This window comes from Camponotus vicinus, unplaced genomic scaffold (genome assembly GCF_025532165.1).
Source record: "Camponotus vicinus isolate PSW18456_S1 unplaced genomic scaffold, iyCamVici1.0 SCAF_10, whole genome shotgun sequence".
NCBI classification, from domain to species: domain Eukaryota; kingdom Metazoa; phylum Arthropoda; class Insecta; order Hymenoptera; family Formicidae; genus Camponotus; species Camponotus vicinus.
In genome coordinates this window covers 530,005-547,696 of record NW_028141946.1, presented here as the reverse complement: position 1 = coordinate 547,696, position 17,692 = coordinate 530,005, and the positions used below count along the sequence as shown (strand labels likewise).

The 17,692-nt window shown below is 28.0% G+C and overlaps 2 protein-coding genes across 4 annotated transcripts; both read left to right on the top strand.

The window, feature by feature from the left end:
- The first annotated feature begins 1,372 nt into the window (after positions 1-1,372).
- Positions 1,373-10,313, top strand: LOC145960825 (uncharacterized). Its single transcript, XM_083080524.1, has 15 exons — positions 1,373-2,049; positions 2,445-2,571; positions 2,717-2,860; positions 2,970-3,097; positions 3,162-3,296; positions 3,683-3,965; positions 4,219-4,374; positions 4,512-4,703; positions 4,807-4,964; positions 7,572-7,842; positions 8,217-8,464; positions 8,574-8,859; positions 8,953-9,180; positions 9,583-9,777; positions 9,887-10,313. The coding sequence occupies exons 1-15, from the start codon at positions 1,963-1,965 to the stop codon at positions 10,051-10,053; spliced, it is 2,805 nt and encodes a 934-aa protein (XP_082936650.1). The 5' UTR covers positions 1,373-1,962; the 3' UTR covers positions 10,054-10,313.
- Positions 10,314-10,659: 346 nt separating this feature from the next.
- On the top strand, positions 10,660-16,723 carry LOC145960516 (uncharacterized). Of its 3 annotated transcripts, XM_083080053.1 has the most exons (12): positions 10,660-12,075; positions 12,203-12,331; positions 12,542-12,720; positions 12,873-13,143; positions 13,365-13,528; positions 14,109-14,253; positions 14,321-14,491; positions 14,629-14,727; positions 14,967-15,159; positions 15,682-16,007; positions 16,141-16,332; positions 16,527-16,723. In XM_083080053.1, the coding sequence occupies exons 3-12, from the start codon at positions 12,652-12,654 to the stop codon at positions 16,673-16,675; spliced, it is 1,779 nt and encodes a 592-aa protein (XP_082936179.1). In that variant the 5' UTR covers positions 10,660-12,075; positions 12,203-12,331; positions 12,542-12,651; the 3' UTR covers positions 16,676-16,723. The 3 variants fall into 3 exon arrangements, with proteins under 3 accessions (XP_082936179.1, XP_082936180.1, XP_082936181.1); XM_083080054.1 differs by lacking the exon at positions 12,203-12,331; XM_083080055.1 differs by lacking the exon at positions 16,527-16,723 and having other exon boundaries at positions 10,660-12,331; positions 15,682-16,012; positions 16,141-16,228.
- The last annotated feature ends 969 nt before the right edge of the window (positions 16,724-17,692 follow it).

Below are 17,692 nucleotides of genomic sequence, written 5' to 3'. Positions count from 1 at the left end.
TCTACTTTATTATTAATATTAAAAAATTCAATTTATTATATATTCTCTCTTTCTCTTTTTATCTATATCAATAAATAAGAATACAAAAATATATAAAAAAATTAAATATGGTATATATTTAAATATAATACCACATATAATTAAATATAAATTATCTTCACATTATATCATTTTATATACACAATATTTACATTACATACATTATATTATTATCTCTCTCTCTTTATATTATATCATATTGTTATGTAAAACATTACGTAAACTTTATTATAATTATTAACGTGTATTAATAAAAATAATTATTTTTTATAAATCTAACTTATATGTGAATCTAGCTTATTAAGAACGTTTTCAGCAAGCGATACAGAGGACACAGTGTATCACTTTATCCTTGTTGATTGTCGAATGTAAATAAGGATGAAATGATTCATTATGTTACATTGCGTTCCTCTGTGTCGCTTGTTGAAAAACGCCCTAAGTTTATCACCAGTTGAATATTATCTACATATATATATATATTATATATAATACATATTCAGCATGGTCGATATAACGGTCATTCAATAAAGGTCGGCAGTATTGTGAAACATTCGTGTGTGACTAATAGACACGCGCAGTTACAATTACTCGCCAACTATATTAAGTTGTATCTAATCATTTGTGTTAGCAAACTACAAAGCATTATTGAGCAAGAAACAAGTGAGCAGTGAGAAATATAAGAAGTACAGGAGATAAAATAATCATACGAAACAATCGTGAACATAAATAAGAAAATTAAAATTCTACGATTAATAATGTAAATTTTCTCATTAACATATGTGTTACAACATATTTATATAATATAATTATACTATGTTAAAAAATAACCGTTACAAAAGATATACGAAGTGTGACAAAATAAGAGATAATTATATTATGAAACGATCACACACACACGAATGTTTGTAACAAACATGAATGTTTGTAATAAAACGAGATTTTATAAAGATACGGATAAAACTTGGTCAAAGATACATTTTTTAAAATTTATTACATATACATATAACAATATAATATAATTCACAGAGAGAAGAGCATTGAAAAAATTATAATATAAAATCAAATATTCTTACATAACATGATATATATAATTTATATAACATAATATATATAAATAATTATTTGTAAAAATCAGAATTAAAATAATTGATTTACAAATAATTATATATATATATATATATATATATATATATATATATTTAAAATATATATAAAATGTCATTTATTCAATTCAAAATTTATTAATGATATTTAAAATAATTCTCTTTTGTCTTATCTTTTAATATAGATAATATTAAAAGAGATATAGAATATATATATGTAACATTGTACATACTTTAGATTTGACGTAAAGATAAGATATTGAGAGAAAATCACATACAAACAAGTTCATGGATTTTTCCATTGTTTCAAATATGTGCATGTGTAATAGATATTTTTTTTTTATTCATTGTGTTCACCGATTTGGATTACAATTGATTATACCTTGCATGTTATGTAAACGAATGTTAATATAATCTTTCTTTGTTATTGCATAACATATGCATGTGTATTATGCATAAGATTATTTCTTGCTTCAAACTCGCAAGTTCCTCAATGGATTGTACATGTCAGATCTATCGGTTCAAAATTTTCCGTTATAGATTATCTAGTATATTTTTTCATAAGAAGGAGTGGAAACAAGTAGTGGAGAAACTAAATTGCTGATATTGTGATCAACGAAACTTAATTACTCAGAAACAAGAACTCATATAGCAGTGAGATAAATTAATTGGTATCTGATTAGTGATATCAGTGAGTGTTATTTGATCAAAAAATATTTATGTAATTTGAAGCAAGTAGTTGACAGACAAGATCTCAGTATAGTATTCTTCAACATCAGTATTAATCTGTGCTAAACTGCATTAAAAACAAATTTGGAAAATGATAGAAAACATAAGAAGAGATACTGAGAAATCTTTGGATGGTGGCTGGGGCTGGTTTGTTTGCCTTGGAAGTAGTCTAATTACGGTAAATTGTAGCAGAATTATTGTTATAATGTTAAAGTCATTTATTCACGTTTTTTAATAAAAGTATGTTATAAAAAGAAAAAAAATAAATATAATAATTGATAAAATCTTTATATTATTAAAAAAATAAGAATATGCAATTTGGTGATAAAAGATTATTCTTGAAATATTCTCTTATAAAATAAGATCTCTCGTAAAAAATAATTATTATTAGAAAACTTATAAAAAATTGTTTTAAAAACCTGGTAAAAAACCTTTTCTATTTTTATTTTGCTACTTTTATTATATATTGCACAAATTAATAAATTGTTGATATTATTTCATTCAAAATTATTGATATTATTTCATTCAAAATTTTCTTTGTCTTATCTTAATATATGATGCATAAAACTATAGCTTTCTTTGCGTTCTTTGGATCCATCTTTTGGGCTACTTTTTCAAGATCTGCTGGAGGATCTTAATGTGGATTCTACAGGAACGTCAATTATAATGAGCGTTCTAGATGCTATTGTTAATTTTTCAGGTAAATGCGACTTTTTCTCAATATCTAATCACATGTGATTATTTTAAGAACTCTTTCTTCTTTTTTAAACATTTAAAAAATTTAAAAATTTAGAAAGGAGAGGCTTTATTTGTCTATCGAAACTTAATATAATATAAATTTATAGGTTTTCTAGTTGGACCATTATTAAAAAAATTTTCTTATCGACAAGTTGCATTCTTTGGATCTCTACTCAGTTGCAGTGGTTTAATACTTGCATCAAGAGCTAATAGTATGCTTTATATTATTTGCACCTACAGCATCTTAGGAGGTATAAAATAATTATTATAAATATATAGTTTTGCAGTTTCCCTTATTAATAATGGCATATTAAATGATATTTCCACACTTGTATTTTCTATAATTATTATTTATTTTAGGCCTGGGTACTGGCCTTGCGATGGCTTGTTCCTTCGTCGCACTGAATACATTTTTCGACAAAAAACGTGGCCAAGCCGTCGGATTTTCCATGGCAGGAACTGCATTGGGAATGATGCTCGTGCCAATGGTAAGAAATATATTTGAAAAAGAAAAATAAATCTCTCTTACAAAGTTAATAACACATTTTACAGCTAATACACGTATTGTTGGAATTATATGGATTTCGTGGCACAACACTTATCATGGGAGGATGGGCGTTGCATTCTGTAGTGGGGTCATGTTTATTACGTCCACTTAAAGAACAACCGTTGCCAGTGTCAATCGAAGTAATTACTCCAATCTAAAAAATATTAAGTGATTTTTAAGCGATATATATATTTATCAAATAACTTATAAATAATTTATCTAATATTTTTTTACGTTAATTATTATCTAATTTTATTAATTATTTATTATGTTAATTATAATATGTTAATAATATTATGTTAAATATTTCTAATATTTTTATATATCTAATATTTTTATATATTATTATATATAATATTTTTATATAAATATTATATATTTCTAATATTAATATATCTAATATTTTTTTATGTTAATTACTGAGAAAAGAAATTAAAAATATATTTATGCATACATATATAAACAATAATACTAATATCGTAGAAAGTAATATGTATAATAGCATACGTATAAAATTCTTCTTCAGAAAACGCCTGATAAAGAACGAGAAAATGAAGCTTTATTGATGAAAACGAATCCTACTGGACGGAGGATGTCGAACGGATCAATGTGGACCAAAGATCAAAAGATGGAAGATGAATCAAAACTCTCATCTAAAAATGAATCTTTCATACAAAAGATAAAAGCAACCTTTGATTTAGATCTTCTCAAGAATTCCACGTACTTAAACGTCTCTCTAGGTTGCAGTCTTTACTACGTAACCGAGTCGAATTTTAAATTAATGATGCCCTTCTTTCTCTCGGATATCGGTGAGTGCATTTTAATTTTAAATCAGTATATCAAAAAAGCAAAGGATGTCTATTATTCCGTTAATGAATGAAATATTTATGTTTTACAAACACATGGAGACTGAAATTATAAGTTATTCACATCACACATAAATCTATGCCAATGTCATTGGAGCAATATTGTAGAGAGCTCGATAAACACACATTGAAAAACACACATCCTCGCTATAGCACTATGCAGAAATTATATAAATTGTTCGTAGGAACTTAATAGGAATGACGAAAGCGGAGGTCGCTTTTTGTCTATCCTTGACTGCATTCCTTGACATCCTCGCTAGGCTATTGTTGCCGACGCTTTTCGATAAGTTTGGCTGGAAGAAGCGTATAATCTTTTGGGTCTTCTGTCTCCTCCTTGGAATTTCTCGTTCTGGTAATTTTTTAAATATGTCACTATTAAATTTGAACGTTGCATCATTGTCATTACATTATTTATTATTTATTAAAGAATAATTTAATACAATGTTGTAAAAAATGAACAAAGAAGTATAAAATTTTGTTATTACATAGTACTAGCGGAACAATCGGCAAGGACACCATTGATTATCATGTTCGTGATAGCGGGATTTTTGCGCGGCGCTACATTGGTGAATCTTAATCTCTGTATATCAGAATGTTGTACTTTGAAGAAGCTACCGAGTGCATTTGGAATATATATGGTGTTCAAGGGCTTGTGCGTAGTCACTATAAGTCCTTTAATCGGTATGTTAATTCAATATTAAAAATATACAATATTAAAATGTCCATTAAATCTTTATCACAATGACATTAAGCTTTAATTTGATATCTATTTTCTCTTAAAAAGGATACATCAGAGACGTCAGTGATAGTTACAAGATTTGCATCCATATCATGACTGCCATAATACTCGTTACATTTGTTATGTGGAGCATGGAATTTTTATACAATGTCTTTCACAAACGACAACTTGCAATAGCTAAAAAATTACAAATGCAGATTGAATAACGATTAGTATAATTAAAACAATTAGTATAATTAAATTATAGTAAATTGTTTGTAATGCAATAATCGCGAATGTGTTTTTAACACGTCTAATGCAAGTAAACAAGCAGTGAGTTTATATTAATCAAATAAATTAATAATTTTTTAAAATATTTTTTTCTTTTAATTAATAATTTAGATATAATTAATGATTATCAAACACGATAATCAACCATGAAATATTGTAGGCACGCTATTACATTTCCCTTAAAAAAAAAAAACAATTTTTGTGCATTACATCGAATGAAAAATATCTACAATGATTTTATAATTTATACTCTCACGCACTGTTATCATCTTATCTACAGTTAATGCTACTTTGTATTTTCGTAAATACAACGAACTTATTTTTAGCCAAAAGCAATATGTTCTTGTCAGTTGATTATTGTTTTAAAAATAAAATGTTTACTTGCTATTTCTCTTGGGAGATTCTAAATTGGTAAAAGAATCTTCAAAAAGGATGATTTGTGTGTGTAAAGATCTGATGTACACAATCAATATTTTTTTTCATACATATATTTATTTATCTTAGTAAATTTTATTTTCCTATGAAATTGCGAATTTATTAAAGTGGGATAAAATCCTAATGCTCCATGTGTCCGATATAACACATGCACGTCCTCACTCGTGTCATTGTACTTATTGCGAGATAATGAGGCGCCAAATGTGTGCAAAGAATTGACTGATAAATAAACTGAGCGTACATTCGCATTCGTGAACAAAGATACTGTTGTTACCACTTGTTACGAACGATCAGCGTTTGGATGGAGTTGCAGAGCCGGTTTTTATCGTTCACGCTCTTCTTCGAGCCAGTCTCGGAGCGTCTGCTGTTCGTGTCAGAACATATGTTTCTGGCTTTCGCGTGTGGAGAACATTCATAATCGCCTTAAGAATGTGCATTTTAAATGTATGCATTTAAATGGATTAAAAATTAAACGTGCGAGAGCGTTGCTCGTCTGGATCGATGCGATTTTGAAAGATTAAATTAATTTTTAATTTTATTTAATTTTACGTATAATTAGATTATATAATTGTTTAATTATATATTTTTCAACGTTTAATTATATATTTTTTAACATTAACAACATAAACCTGACGAACATCTTGGCCAGATATCTGCGCTAAACATTAGCGCGTAATCACCAAGCAAGTAGTTTACGAGAGAAAAATAAGAACGTCTGAATCATTAGCACGGATAAAAAAGTTGAGCTGTTCTGGCGAAGAGCAAACAAAAGAAATGAAACACGTTATTACACGTAATTATTGTTGCGCCATTTAAGTAATGAGTAATCAAACTAACTGTTAAAAACTGTTAAATTTAAGGATATTTTTTGTCCTGAATGTTTTAATTATTTTATTATAATTATATTATTTAAGTAAAAAAATATACAAGTATAATAAATATAATATATTCAATTAAGAAAAACACGAATATTATTGACAATATATTAAAAATTTGAAGCTTGTTAAAAGTTTAAAGAAATATAGCTATAGATAAAATTATTACAAAATTATCAAAGAAATGACATTTAACTTTTCGACTGTTTGTGAAAGTTGCCGCTATCTTTCATCATTATAAGTACGATCGCAGTTTTTAGAATCAATTGAGTTAAATTGAGACGAATTGTCCGTTTTCATTGCTGTTGTAATACCACTTTACTAATCACGTTGAATTAGTGCAACACATATACATGTACGTACATATATATATATATATATATATATATATATATATATATATATATATATATATATATATATATTTATATATAATAAATTTACACATTACTTGATCATATATTTTAATTAATTTACAATATTTTATTGCATTAAGCTTTCGACATCAAAGATATAAATATTTTGTTTTTATTACAATCTATTTCTTAAAGAAATATCAATTACAAAAGATAATATGAATATTTTTATAAACTCATTGTAAATATACGTATATATAATGCATATGTAGTTGGGAGTTAAATTAAGATAAAAGATATTTTATCTCTCGTAATTTACAGGAAGACATCGCAACTTATATCTTATCAGGCAGACAGTTGAGCAGTCGTAAACTTAAATGGTATGTCATCAGAAAATAATTAAGTCTACAGTTTATCGAAAGTGAAGGACAAGTGAGAATTTCTAAGAATTTCTAGGAATTGTATTCTCATGAAGCAGAAGATTGATCAATACGATTGATAAAATGACACATGACAGAACAGACCAAGGCTGGGCATGGGCGATCGTTATCGGCGTGATTGTTATCAATGTAAATCCGTCTTTCTTTTGCAATTGCTATAAGGAATTTAAAATGATTTAGTTCCCATTGATATAAAATGTTTTCCCACGCGTGCGATCTTTATCTTAATTAAAAATTATTTAAATTTTTTTCTTTCTAACAAAAAGTCGCATCTAATAATTTATTTAAAACAAATATTTTATAATTTGATCTTTTAAGGCAATAGCATTCTATCGATACCTATCGTACTTATAACATCTTGTCATTATGTTAAAAAAATATTATAAAATTTTAACATTAGTTTTTGCAAAATTGATTGCGATTATTTTTATCAGTTAGCCGTGCTGCCAATGCAACAGTGTTTTGGACTTATCTTCGCGGAGCGTTTCATGAATCTCGCTATCACCGCGACGCAAACAAGCCTAATTCTTCATCTTAATGGAACAGTAATGTGCAGTTTAGGCCTGATAAGCGGTCCAATGATGAAAAAATTCGCCTTTCGCCAGGTCGCATATTTCGGCGGCTTGATGGTCGTTATTGGAATCTGCGCCGCTGCTTTTGCAGTTTCTCTCCCTACTCTTATTATCACTTATTGCATTATTATGGGTAAGTAACTTGTGTTATAGAAATTACTGAAATCAAATGACACGTGCTTGATAATTTGAATACCACGGGACTTAGGCTTTTGCTCTCTTTCCTCAGTGTTCAGCGATCAAATAAGCACTCAAAGAATATTGCAATCGTCATCTAAGCTCTCTAGTAAATGCGATTATTTCAACAGGAACAATAATGTAATTCGCGAAATTACAATATTATCAAATTATAATATTACCAAAGTTTATAATCGACGTTTATATAGTTGGCTATATTATTATAATATGTAATCGAATATTAGCATAATTATTAATAGAATATTATAGCCCAACGAATAATTATAATAGAATATTAGCATAATTATTAAACGCATACATTTTTGATAGGTATCGGACAAGGAATCATTTATCCAGCGACAACCTTAGCTCTGAACACGTATTTTCGCGAGAAGCGCAACGTAGCTATGGGTTTTTCGGTTACAATGACCGGTTTGGGTCCAATCTTGATGCCTCTTTTGATAGATGTGCTTCTCGAGAATTATGCCACGACCGGCACTCTTTTGATCCTTGCCGGGATTGCCACACATTCTTTCATCGGTGCATCGTTATTAAGACCATTCGAAAAGCAGAAAGAGGTGAGTTAAAGGTGAGAAAAGTCGCAATTCTGTACTAAAATCAAATTGTGTATTTTGCTTCAACAATATAAAAAATATAGCATGTTTAGAAGATTTTTTCCATTTTTAGCAGATTATTCTGATAAATAAAACTACTGATATATTGAAGGAAGAAAGGAGTTCGAGAAAAATAGAGACTTCATGTGCTGAGAACGAGGCAACCTTACAAGATGATATTGTTCAATGTGGGTTATTAAATAACGAAGATGCGGAAGAGGAAAGGCAATCGAATCATCGTTTGGAAAATAGTAAAACAAAAGTGAATAAAAGTGGAAAAGCTTTGTTTCTCAAAAAAATTGCCACGAATTTGGATCTCGATCTTCTTCATGACAGTTGTTATATAGCCATAATATTAGGTAGATAGATATCGAATTCACAAGAGTTTTTACTAGAACAGAAATTAGAATTTTCAGATACGTGTAATACAGGCACACCCACTTGAAAAATAGGTATGAGCATCTCGTTGGTGGCGGAAACGAATTTCAACGCGATGATACCTTTCGTCCTGGCCGAATTGGCGAGCCTTGATAGAACGTCGATAGCTACTGTGCTGTCGATCCAAGCTGCCGCGGATATCGCAGGACGACTTTGTGTGCCACTGTTGGCACAAAAAGCCGGCTGGACGTGCAGGAACCTTTACGTGATATCCCTGCTGGGATCGATTCTTGGAAGGGCTAGTAGGTACCGCTACATAAAGTATACGAACACGAGGAATCTCTTCATGAATCCCGACGAGACCGCGATCTTTGGGGTGGGTTGATAGCTAACCATAATAATAATATAATATAAATTCATACAATCCGAATTATCATTAAAATCATTAATCACAAAGCATATATTTATGAATTATAAAAACGACGGTTTCCTGTAAAAAATCTAATACATCTTTTATATATTAGGACATTTTTCTTCATTTTATTACCTTTTAAAACTTATACTATGACATACTCTGATACGTCTATATTATAATCTTAATAATCAAATTATTTATTTATCTTGATCTATCTTTGCATTTAGCGTTTTATGTACATTTTTTGTAAATTTTTCAACTTTTTTTACTCATGTTAGTTTCTTACCAGTTCTATCGACATGGGGTAATTCCTACATCATCGTGATCGGAGTATCCTTGATCGTTGGATTGGCTAAAGGAACCAAGGCTGTCTTCCAAGCTCTAATTATTCCCGATTACGTACCATTAGAGAGACTGCCGTCTGCATCCGGCATTCAGATGGTCTGCAACGGCATCCTGTCTATTAGCGTGGGACCAATTATTGGTAAAAAGAGATTCTAAATATGCAATAATGATTTGTCTGAGTGTTTAATTCAAACTTTAATAGTTAAATAAAGCAATGTTATAATTTAATTACAATTATCTATTTTCAGGTTTAGTACATGATTTAACAGACAGTTACGTAGGTGCACTGTATTTTACATCTCTTCTCAGCCTGTCCTGTGTCTTCTTATGGTCCATAAGTGGACTTTGGACTCCTCGTAAGAATATTTTAAGATTGACTCAACGAAATCCAGAAAAAAATTCTCAAAATGTTTAAAATTAATTTGATAGCGTTTTAGCGGTTTAGCACTTCTAATTTCTAATTAAAAAGTTTATATAAAAATAATATAAAAAATTTATAAATGTAAATTAAATATTGTGATATAATTTAATTATACATATATATATATATATATATACATAATATTATCGTGAAAGTATCTAATTCCACGATTTTATGAAATTTCTAGCACTTGTATGAAATTACTAATTTTATGAAATATTTCAAAAATTTAATCGCTTCTTTCGCGTACAATTTATCAAACTATTTTTATAAAATTGATTTTTTATAAGAATAAAAATATTTTTATATTTATATTTTGTAAAATCAATGAGATTATACTTAACTTTAAAATCATATTATACAATGAAATAATTTTATTATTAGACGCATTTTATTATTGTGCATATAGTTAAATTATGATTAAATGTTATACAATATGTTTATACAATATGTTTAGTGTGGAAAAATACAAATAATAGATAAAAAAATTCTTTAGCTTTAAATGTTTACAATAATGATAATTGAGTTTTTATTAGATTGTTCTACCGGTGTTGAAAGAAAGATAAGAAAGAAAATGAAATAGAAATAGAAGAATTTAATGATATGCGATTAAGTATGATGAATTTATAATATATGAAAGAGTACGCGAGTATATATGCGTGGATATGAATATTGTAATGCTCAATATTTCTGTTACGTGTACCAAGTTGTTACTCATTGATGCGAATAGTATGAGATTATACTTAACTTTAAAATCATATTAAATTAGAAATATTTTGATATAATGAATGAATTATATTGAATGATTTCATTGAATTACTATTGATTTTATAAAAATTAATATTTAAAAATTTAATAAAAATATCAGTTAATTATTTTTATTGTAATATACATATATGTAATATGTTATATGTCGCATATCGCATAGGCAAAATCCTGAATATATTTGATAATCAAAGATAGATCTAAATAATAATTAAAATGATTACATATAAATTTCTATATGCACATTGATTATTCGTATCAATGAGTAACAACTTGGCACACGTAACAAAAATATTGAGCATTACAATATTCATATCCACGCATATATACTCGCGTACTTTTCCATATATTATAAATGATTCATCATACTTAATCGCATATCATTAAATTCTTCTATTTCTATTTCATTTTCTTTCTTATCTTTCTTACAACACCGGTAGAACAATGTAATAAAAACTCAATTATCATTATTGTAAACATTTAAAGCTAAAGAATTTTTTTATCTATTATTTGTATTTTTCCACACTAATATAAACATATTGTATAACATTTAATCATAATTTAACTATATGCACAATAATAAAATGCGTTTAATAATAAAATCATTTCATTGTATCTTGCTAATTGCTTGTAAAAATTTCGTTGCAATATTTTGCAGTTACTAATTTATAAAGTAATTAAAAATGATATGAATAATAAATATAAATATATATATTAAATATATATTATGCTTCTGTGTAAATTATGTCTTTTCTATGAATCATATTTTATTTGCAATCTTAGATTTTATGTGTGTATATGTGACATTGACATTCCACAAGTTCACCTGATGAATGATCATCAGATCATCTTTTGTACTTTGATAATGTATTGAACGCTCATAGATTACAATCAGATTAGATTATTCTTAAACTTTTTTATCTTAAGTTTTTTTATCTTTCGCGAAAATGTACATCAACACCAGTGCAACTTTCATCAAAAGACAAGACAGAACACTACGATCCAACTAGAAAAATATATATTGTGATATTTAGCTTTGTGTTACATTTTTTGTGTATCAGTGTTGAATCAATTAAATCTGTGGGTCAATTTTCATAAAAGAAGAAAGATATTAGATTCACAGTTGCTCATAAATTATATAACATTATTGAAAGTAACACTGGAAACTTCCTTGTGTTAGAGATATTGAAATTGTACATATTAGGTACTTGACTGTAAACTTTCAGCGGGAATAATATTATATAATATTAAGTAAGTATAGTACAGAAAAAGTTTATTTACTTATCACAAGTGAAATAAAATCAATTCTGACATTTACGTTATATTCGCATGACAAATTCTCAAATGTCAAGTACTGATCGCAGTATCTTCCATGTAGATAAAATCGATGACGAGACTGCAAAATCACAAGTCACGATTATTGTTATATATAATATTATTGCTTCATTGCAAAATATGACGTAAATTTAATATATCATTCAATCAAACATGTTATTGTAAAACAATTGTAAGTAATAATAACAATTGTTAAATAAAACATTCTGTACAACAAATGTGTCTGTAATAAATGTGTGATAATTTCATGAACATTAAATATTAAAATAATTAAATATATGTAATATAATATTTATTTTTAATAAAATGAATTTTTAATGCTTTTTATGTATAACACACTTTTTTCACGTAACACACATATGATATTAAAGCAACTTTTTAGTGCTCTCTGCATGCTCTCTTCCCATAATACTCTTTGGATGATTAATATTATTTTAAAAATTGCTACAAAATTTTGTTCCGGTATAATTTAATTTTACACTAATTTGTAAAATGTCTACAAAAGTACCACCGGATGGAGGATGGGGATGGGTCATCGTTCTGGCTAATGGATTAAATGGCGTAAGTTACCATGTACATTTTATAATGTACCCAGAATGTAATAGAAATATGATAAAAATAATAGCACCAGAAAGATATAACATTCGTCAACAAGCAAAAATTGCTCTTCTCTCAAAATCGATATAATATTAATCTTAATAAAAACTTCCTAGATATCGATCGTTCCTGTTCTACAAGTATTTGGATTAATATTCAAAGATTGTTTAGCCGAACTTAATTTGAATGCGACAGATGTATCAATTATAATCAATGTAAATTTGGCATCTGGTATGTTGTTGGGCATGATTAATGGAGCTCTTTTAAAGACTTATGGATATAAGAAGGTAGCAATAGCTGGAAGCATATTACATACAGTTGGAATAATGTTGACGGCATTCGCCAATAGCTTTTCTCTTTTTATTATTTGTTATGGAATATTAACATGTAAGTAAAACAGAATTTTTCAACACAAGCACGTTATTATAATAATGTCTTTTATATATATCTTTTGCATATATATGTTCGATTTGGACATAAACAATTATTAAGATAAATTTTAAATTTGAATCATAAATATCAAACTTTTCAAGCTTTTTAAATACATATGCGTCTTTAAAATTATTTCAATCTTGTACTCTTGTAATTTTTATATTCTTTTTACATAGCCATTGGTTTCGGTATGTTGATGTCTGGATTTTCTCTAGCACTTAATGCTTATTTCACTAGAAGGCGAGATCGAGCTGTAGGCTTGGCGATAACCATCACTGCACTAGGCCCGATTCTTATGCCTCAAATAGCATCCTTCTTACTTATAATTTACGGTACACAGGTATATATCAAAAATTATCTTAGTAAAAAAACATATAATAGATCACACACACAAAAGACTCAAATATTTTTTCTTATATATAATGATATTTTCTTGTATGTATAATGATTATGCCAAATATATGTAAAGGAGAATCGGTATATAATTGAAAAGTTAATACTGTAGGGCAAAAAGAGATATGTATATTTATGTCGCGCTTTGATAAGGCTTTTCGTTTGTAACTCCACTTGGATTATGGATGAATTATGCCGATCATAAAATATAATGGCAATTGCTTATCGATGTGGGTCGGCATAGACGTCTGTTTATTTTCTCGTTATATCATCTAACAATTATATCATGTAACCTTGTATGCAAATAAATTCTGTGTGTGTCCATTTGTAATATAAAGTTATTAATTATTTAATAAGTATAAAATTATTTAATAATAAATTGTTTAGTGGTCTATTTTTTCTAATTTATCGAAGTATACAAATTATAATTATTGACAAGTAAATGCAAAACTTGGCAACGTTTAGTATAAACCGCATATTGAAAATATATGCAGTTTAAAAAATAAAAAGTAAAAAATATTAAACAGGAAACCATGTTGATACTTGGCGCTTATAGTTTTCATACAATGGTAGCCGCACTGTTGCTACAACCGGTTGAATGGCACATGAAAACCGTACCCGTCTGCTTAGAGACAATTCCTGAAAATTCTAAAATTTTGAGCGATAAAGAAGGTATTAACTTGCAAATTAAAAATATACCTATACTCGAAATGTATAATAATTTGTGATTATTTATTAGATATAACTAATAATGCGGAAAATGAAGCTAATATGCATTCTTCGAGGCTGACTTTGAACAATTATCAGAGAAAAAGGAAAACGACTATATCGAGCATCGATTACGACGTCGAAGTTGGAAGCATTTGTGGGTTCGATACTTTATCTCGACAGATTTCTATAGACAGAACAAGTATGTAACCCAATAATATGCATATATAATTTAAATTTAATTAAATTTAATAATTAAATTTAATTAAATTTAATAATTAATTTAAAAGGAGTACAAAACAATAATGGACAAATATTATCATATCATATTATTTTCAGTGTATGATGTAAATTATGATACCGAAATGAATAGAGAAACGTCTGTGACAAATTTAAATAATATCCGCAAATGTTCAAAACATTCATTGTGGAATTCAGGTAAATATCACACTAATTAAAACTTTGTGGCTTTTGGAAACATGATAGGCAGCGAATAATAAATTCAGATTTGTAACTAGATATGGCAAAAGTTTGATATGAAATAGAATACAATTAACGAAATAAAAATAAAATTAATTAACGATATAAAATACGATATAAAAAAACATCATTATTATCCGCCTTTCTAAAAAAAATACATTTAGTATTTTAGCAAAATTTTATATATATTTTTATAGTGAAAAGTATGGAAAGTGTAAATCTCGGTAGTAGCATAAAAATTTTCGATGAACCAGTACCGAAAAAATTGACTTTCATCGATAATAAAGTAAGTAAAAATAATGGTATCAACCAGAACATTATGGAAAGAAATTCGTTATTAGAAAAAGAGACTGATAACTGTTCAAATGAGGAAAATTGCGATGAAGACAAGTGAGTATAAAAAAATACTTTTTATTTATTACTGTAATATATGTGCATGTGTGTATGAGAATATAATATAAATATTATAAATATTACAATTTATCTCTTTAAAAGTCATAGCATTCTTAAGACAAAAATTTAAAATTTGTTAAATCAGTATCCAAAACTAAATATAACTAAATATATAAAACAATAAGATTATAATTAAATATTTAGAATAATGAACTGAAAAGAATTTTGTGATTCATATAATACAAGAGATCAATATTAGATTCCTTAAGCTATCTTCAGTTCAGAAGAAAATAATTTAATAATTAAAATTGTATTTATATTTTTTATTAACAGATTTTAAATTTTTATTCCAAGAATGCTTTAAACTTCAATAAGATATTTTATATATATTTTTTATTTCCCTTCATTTTATTATAAATATATAAATTACAATATAGATTGTGTAACTCTATCTCACAAAAAACTTAATAAAATATATTATTTTGAAATATAACCAATAATATAATAATTACATTGCAGTCAAAAAGATGAATCCGTCTTCCGTCGAATTTGGCATCGAATGGTTAATCTTTACGATCTTGATCTTCTGCGTGATCCTATTTACATAAATATTATGTTGGGGATGTCGATAGCGATTTTCGCGGAGATGAACTTTTCCATGCTGACGCCGTTTATTCTCACTGATAGAGAAATGACAACTGCACAAATTGCCAACGTTATGAGCGTCATCGCAATAGTCGATCTCATTGGCAGAGGCGCGGCACCGTATCTGGGAGAGTGGTTACATCAGTCACCTAGGATGATGTATATGCTTAGCCTGTTTCTTCTGACAATTAGCAGAACCTGTAACGTATATTAATTATTTTCTATTATCAAATTTTAATCTGAAAAATAAAATATATAAAAGTAAAAAAGTAGAAATTATACAATACATAATAGCGACAAATTTCTATTCATTTCTATTTATTTCCGGTACAGTGTTGATCTTTACGAATAGCTTCTCTTCGGTAATAATTGTTGCAATCGGTTTGGGATTGGCCAAAGGAATTCGCACGGTGTATATGACCTTAGTGGTACCTAGCTATGTTCCTCTCCATAAACTAGCCAGCGCTTCAGGGATCCAGATGTTAATCAACGGAATATTTATGCTATGCGCGGGTCCTATACTAGGTACTACTAATTTAAAATTTAACTATTTATTATCTCATTAATTTCTCAGTATGTCATCTTTTTTTATGCATGCATAATTTATATAAAATGTTATGTGCTGAGAGAGAAAAAAAAGAAAGAGAGAGGAGAGAAATTTAAATAAATTTTAGATTTAAATAAATCTTAGATTTAAATAAAGAATTGATTTGTTATAGGTTGGATACGAGATAGTACAGGAAGTTACACAATTTGTATTATATTGATTAATTCGCTAACTCTCCTTACGATATTTATCTGGACAGTAGAGATACTCGTACAAAGGAGGTCTGCACGGAAGAAGTCAAAATTGCCCCTTAAAATATAATGTACAAAATAATTTTATTTTTATAAATAAACAGTTTTTAATACAGTATTTACATTCTGAATAAATTTTAAAATTGGTAAAGAAACGATTAATAAAAACATGTAATTAATTAAATATATTTTTAAAAATTCTTACGTATTTCCCGAACGATGTATTAAACTTCTTCGATTGCAATTAAGGTCGTGTCCTTGTTCGACACCATTTATCATAGAAATGAATCCAATTAGAGCACTAATCCCTCCCGAGACGACTAGAGTCTTTAAAGACAGACAACTGCAATAGACAATGGAACACCTTTCCCATTATTTTCCAGCGGGAATTCTCACGTCTTGCGACGTGTGATCTTCCTGAAGAGATCTGAAAAGGAAGTTCGAGGGTCAATGAAATGTAGATAATGTTGCATCAAGCTAGCCAATCTGTTTAACAATGTTGGAGATTCCTCTTTTCTCGCATCAAGTCTTTGTATCAAATGTAACATCTTTTACATGACATGCAAGAATTACGATGTATGTGATATATCCATTAATTTTCTTTTTTAATATGCGACGACTTAAGAAAAGTAAAGCAACTTTTATTTCTCTCTTGCATCCAAATTATATCTTTCCCAAATATGAAAAAACAATAATATACATATAAAATATTTTTGTAAAACGTATAGTACGCGAATATTATTCCTTTCATACTATTTTATTCGAAACGAAAATAAGAAACACGATTTCAAAATTCGCGATATAAAATCCCCTTTCACCACAGTACAATCGGAAGAGACTGACTTGCGTGATATGCATGCAAGTATATCACGTACAAACGTATATTTAGATGCAACAACGCTCAAATAGTCGTGACACTTTTTGGCGGAAGTCCAGCTTTACGAAATCGGCGAAAGTGATGATGATCGAACGTGGTTGGCAAATGTATGAAGAACAAATTCAAGTAGCCGCAAAACGCGACTGTATTTCAAAACAACCACACCTGCAATTTTCTAAAATCAAGATGAGAAAGTTTGTGCAATTTTTT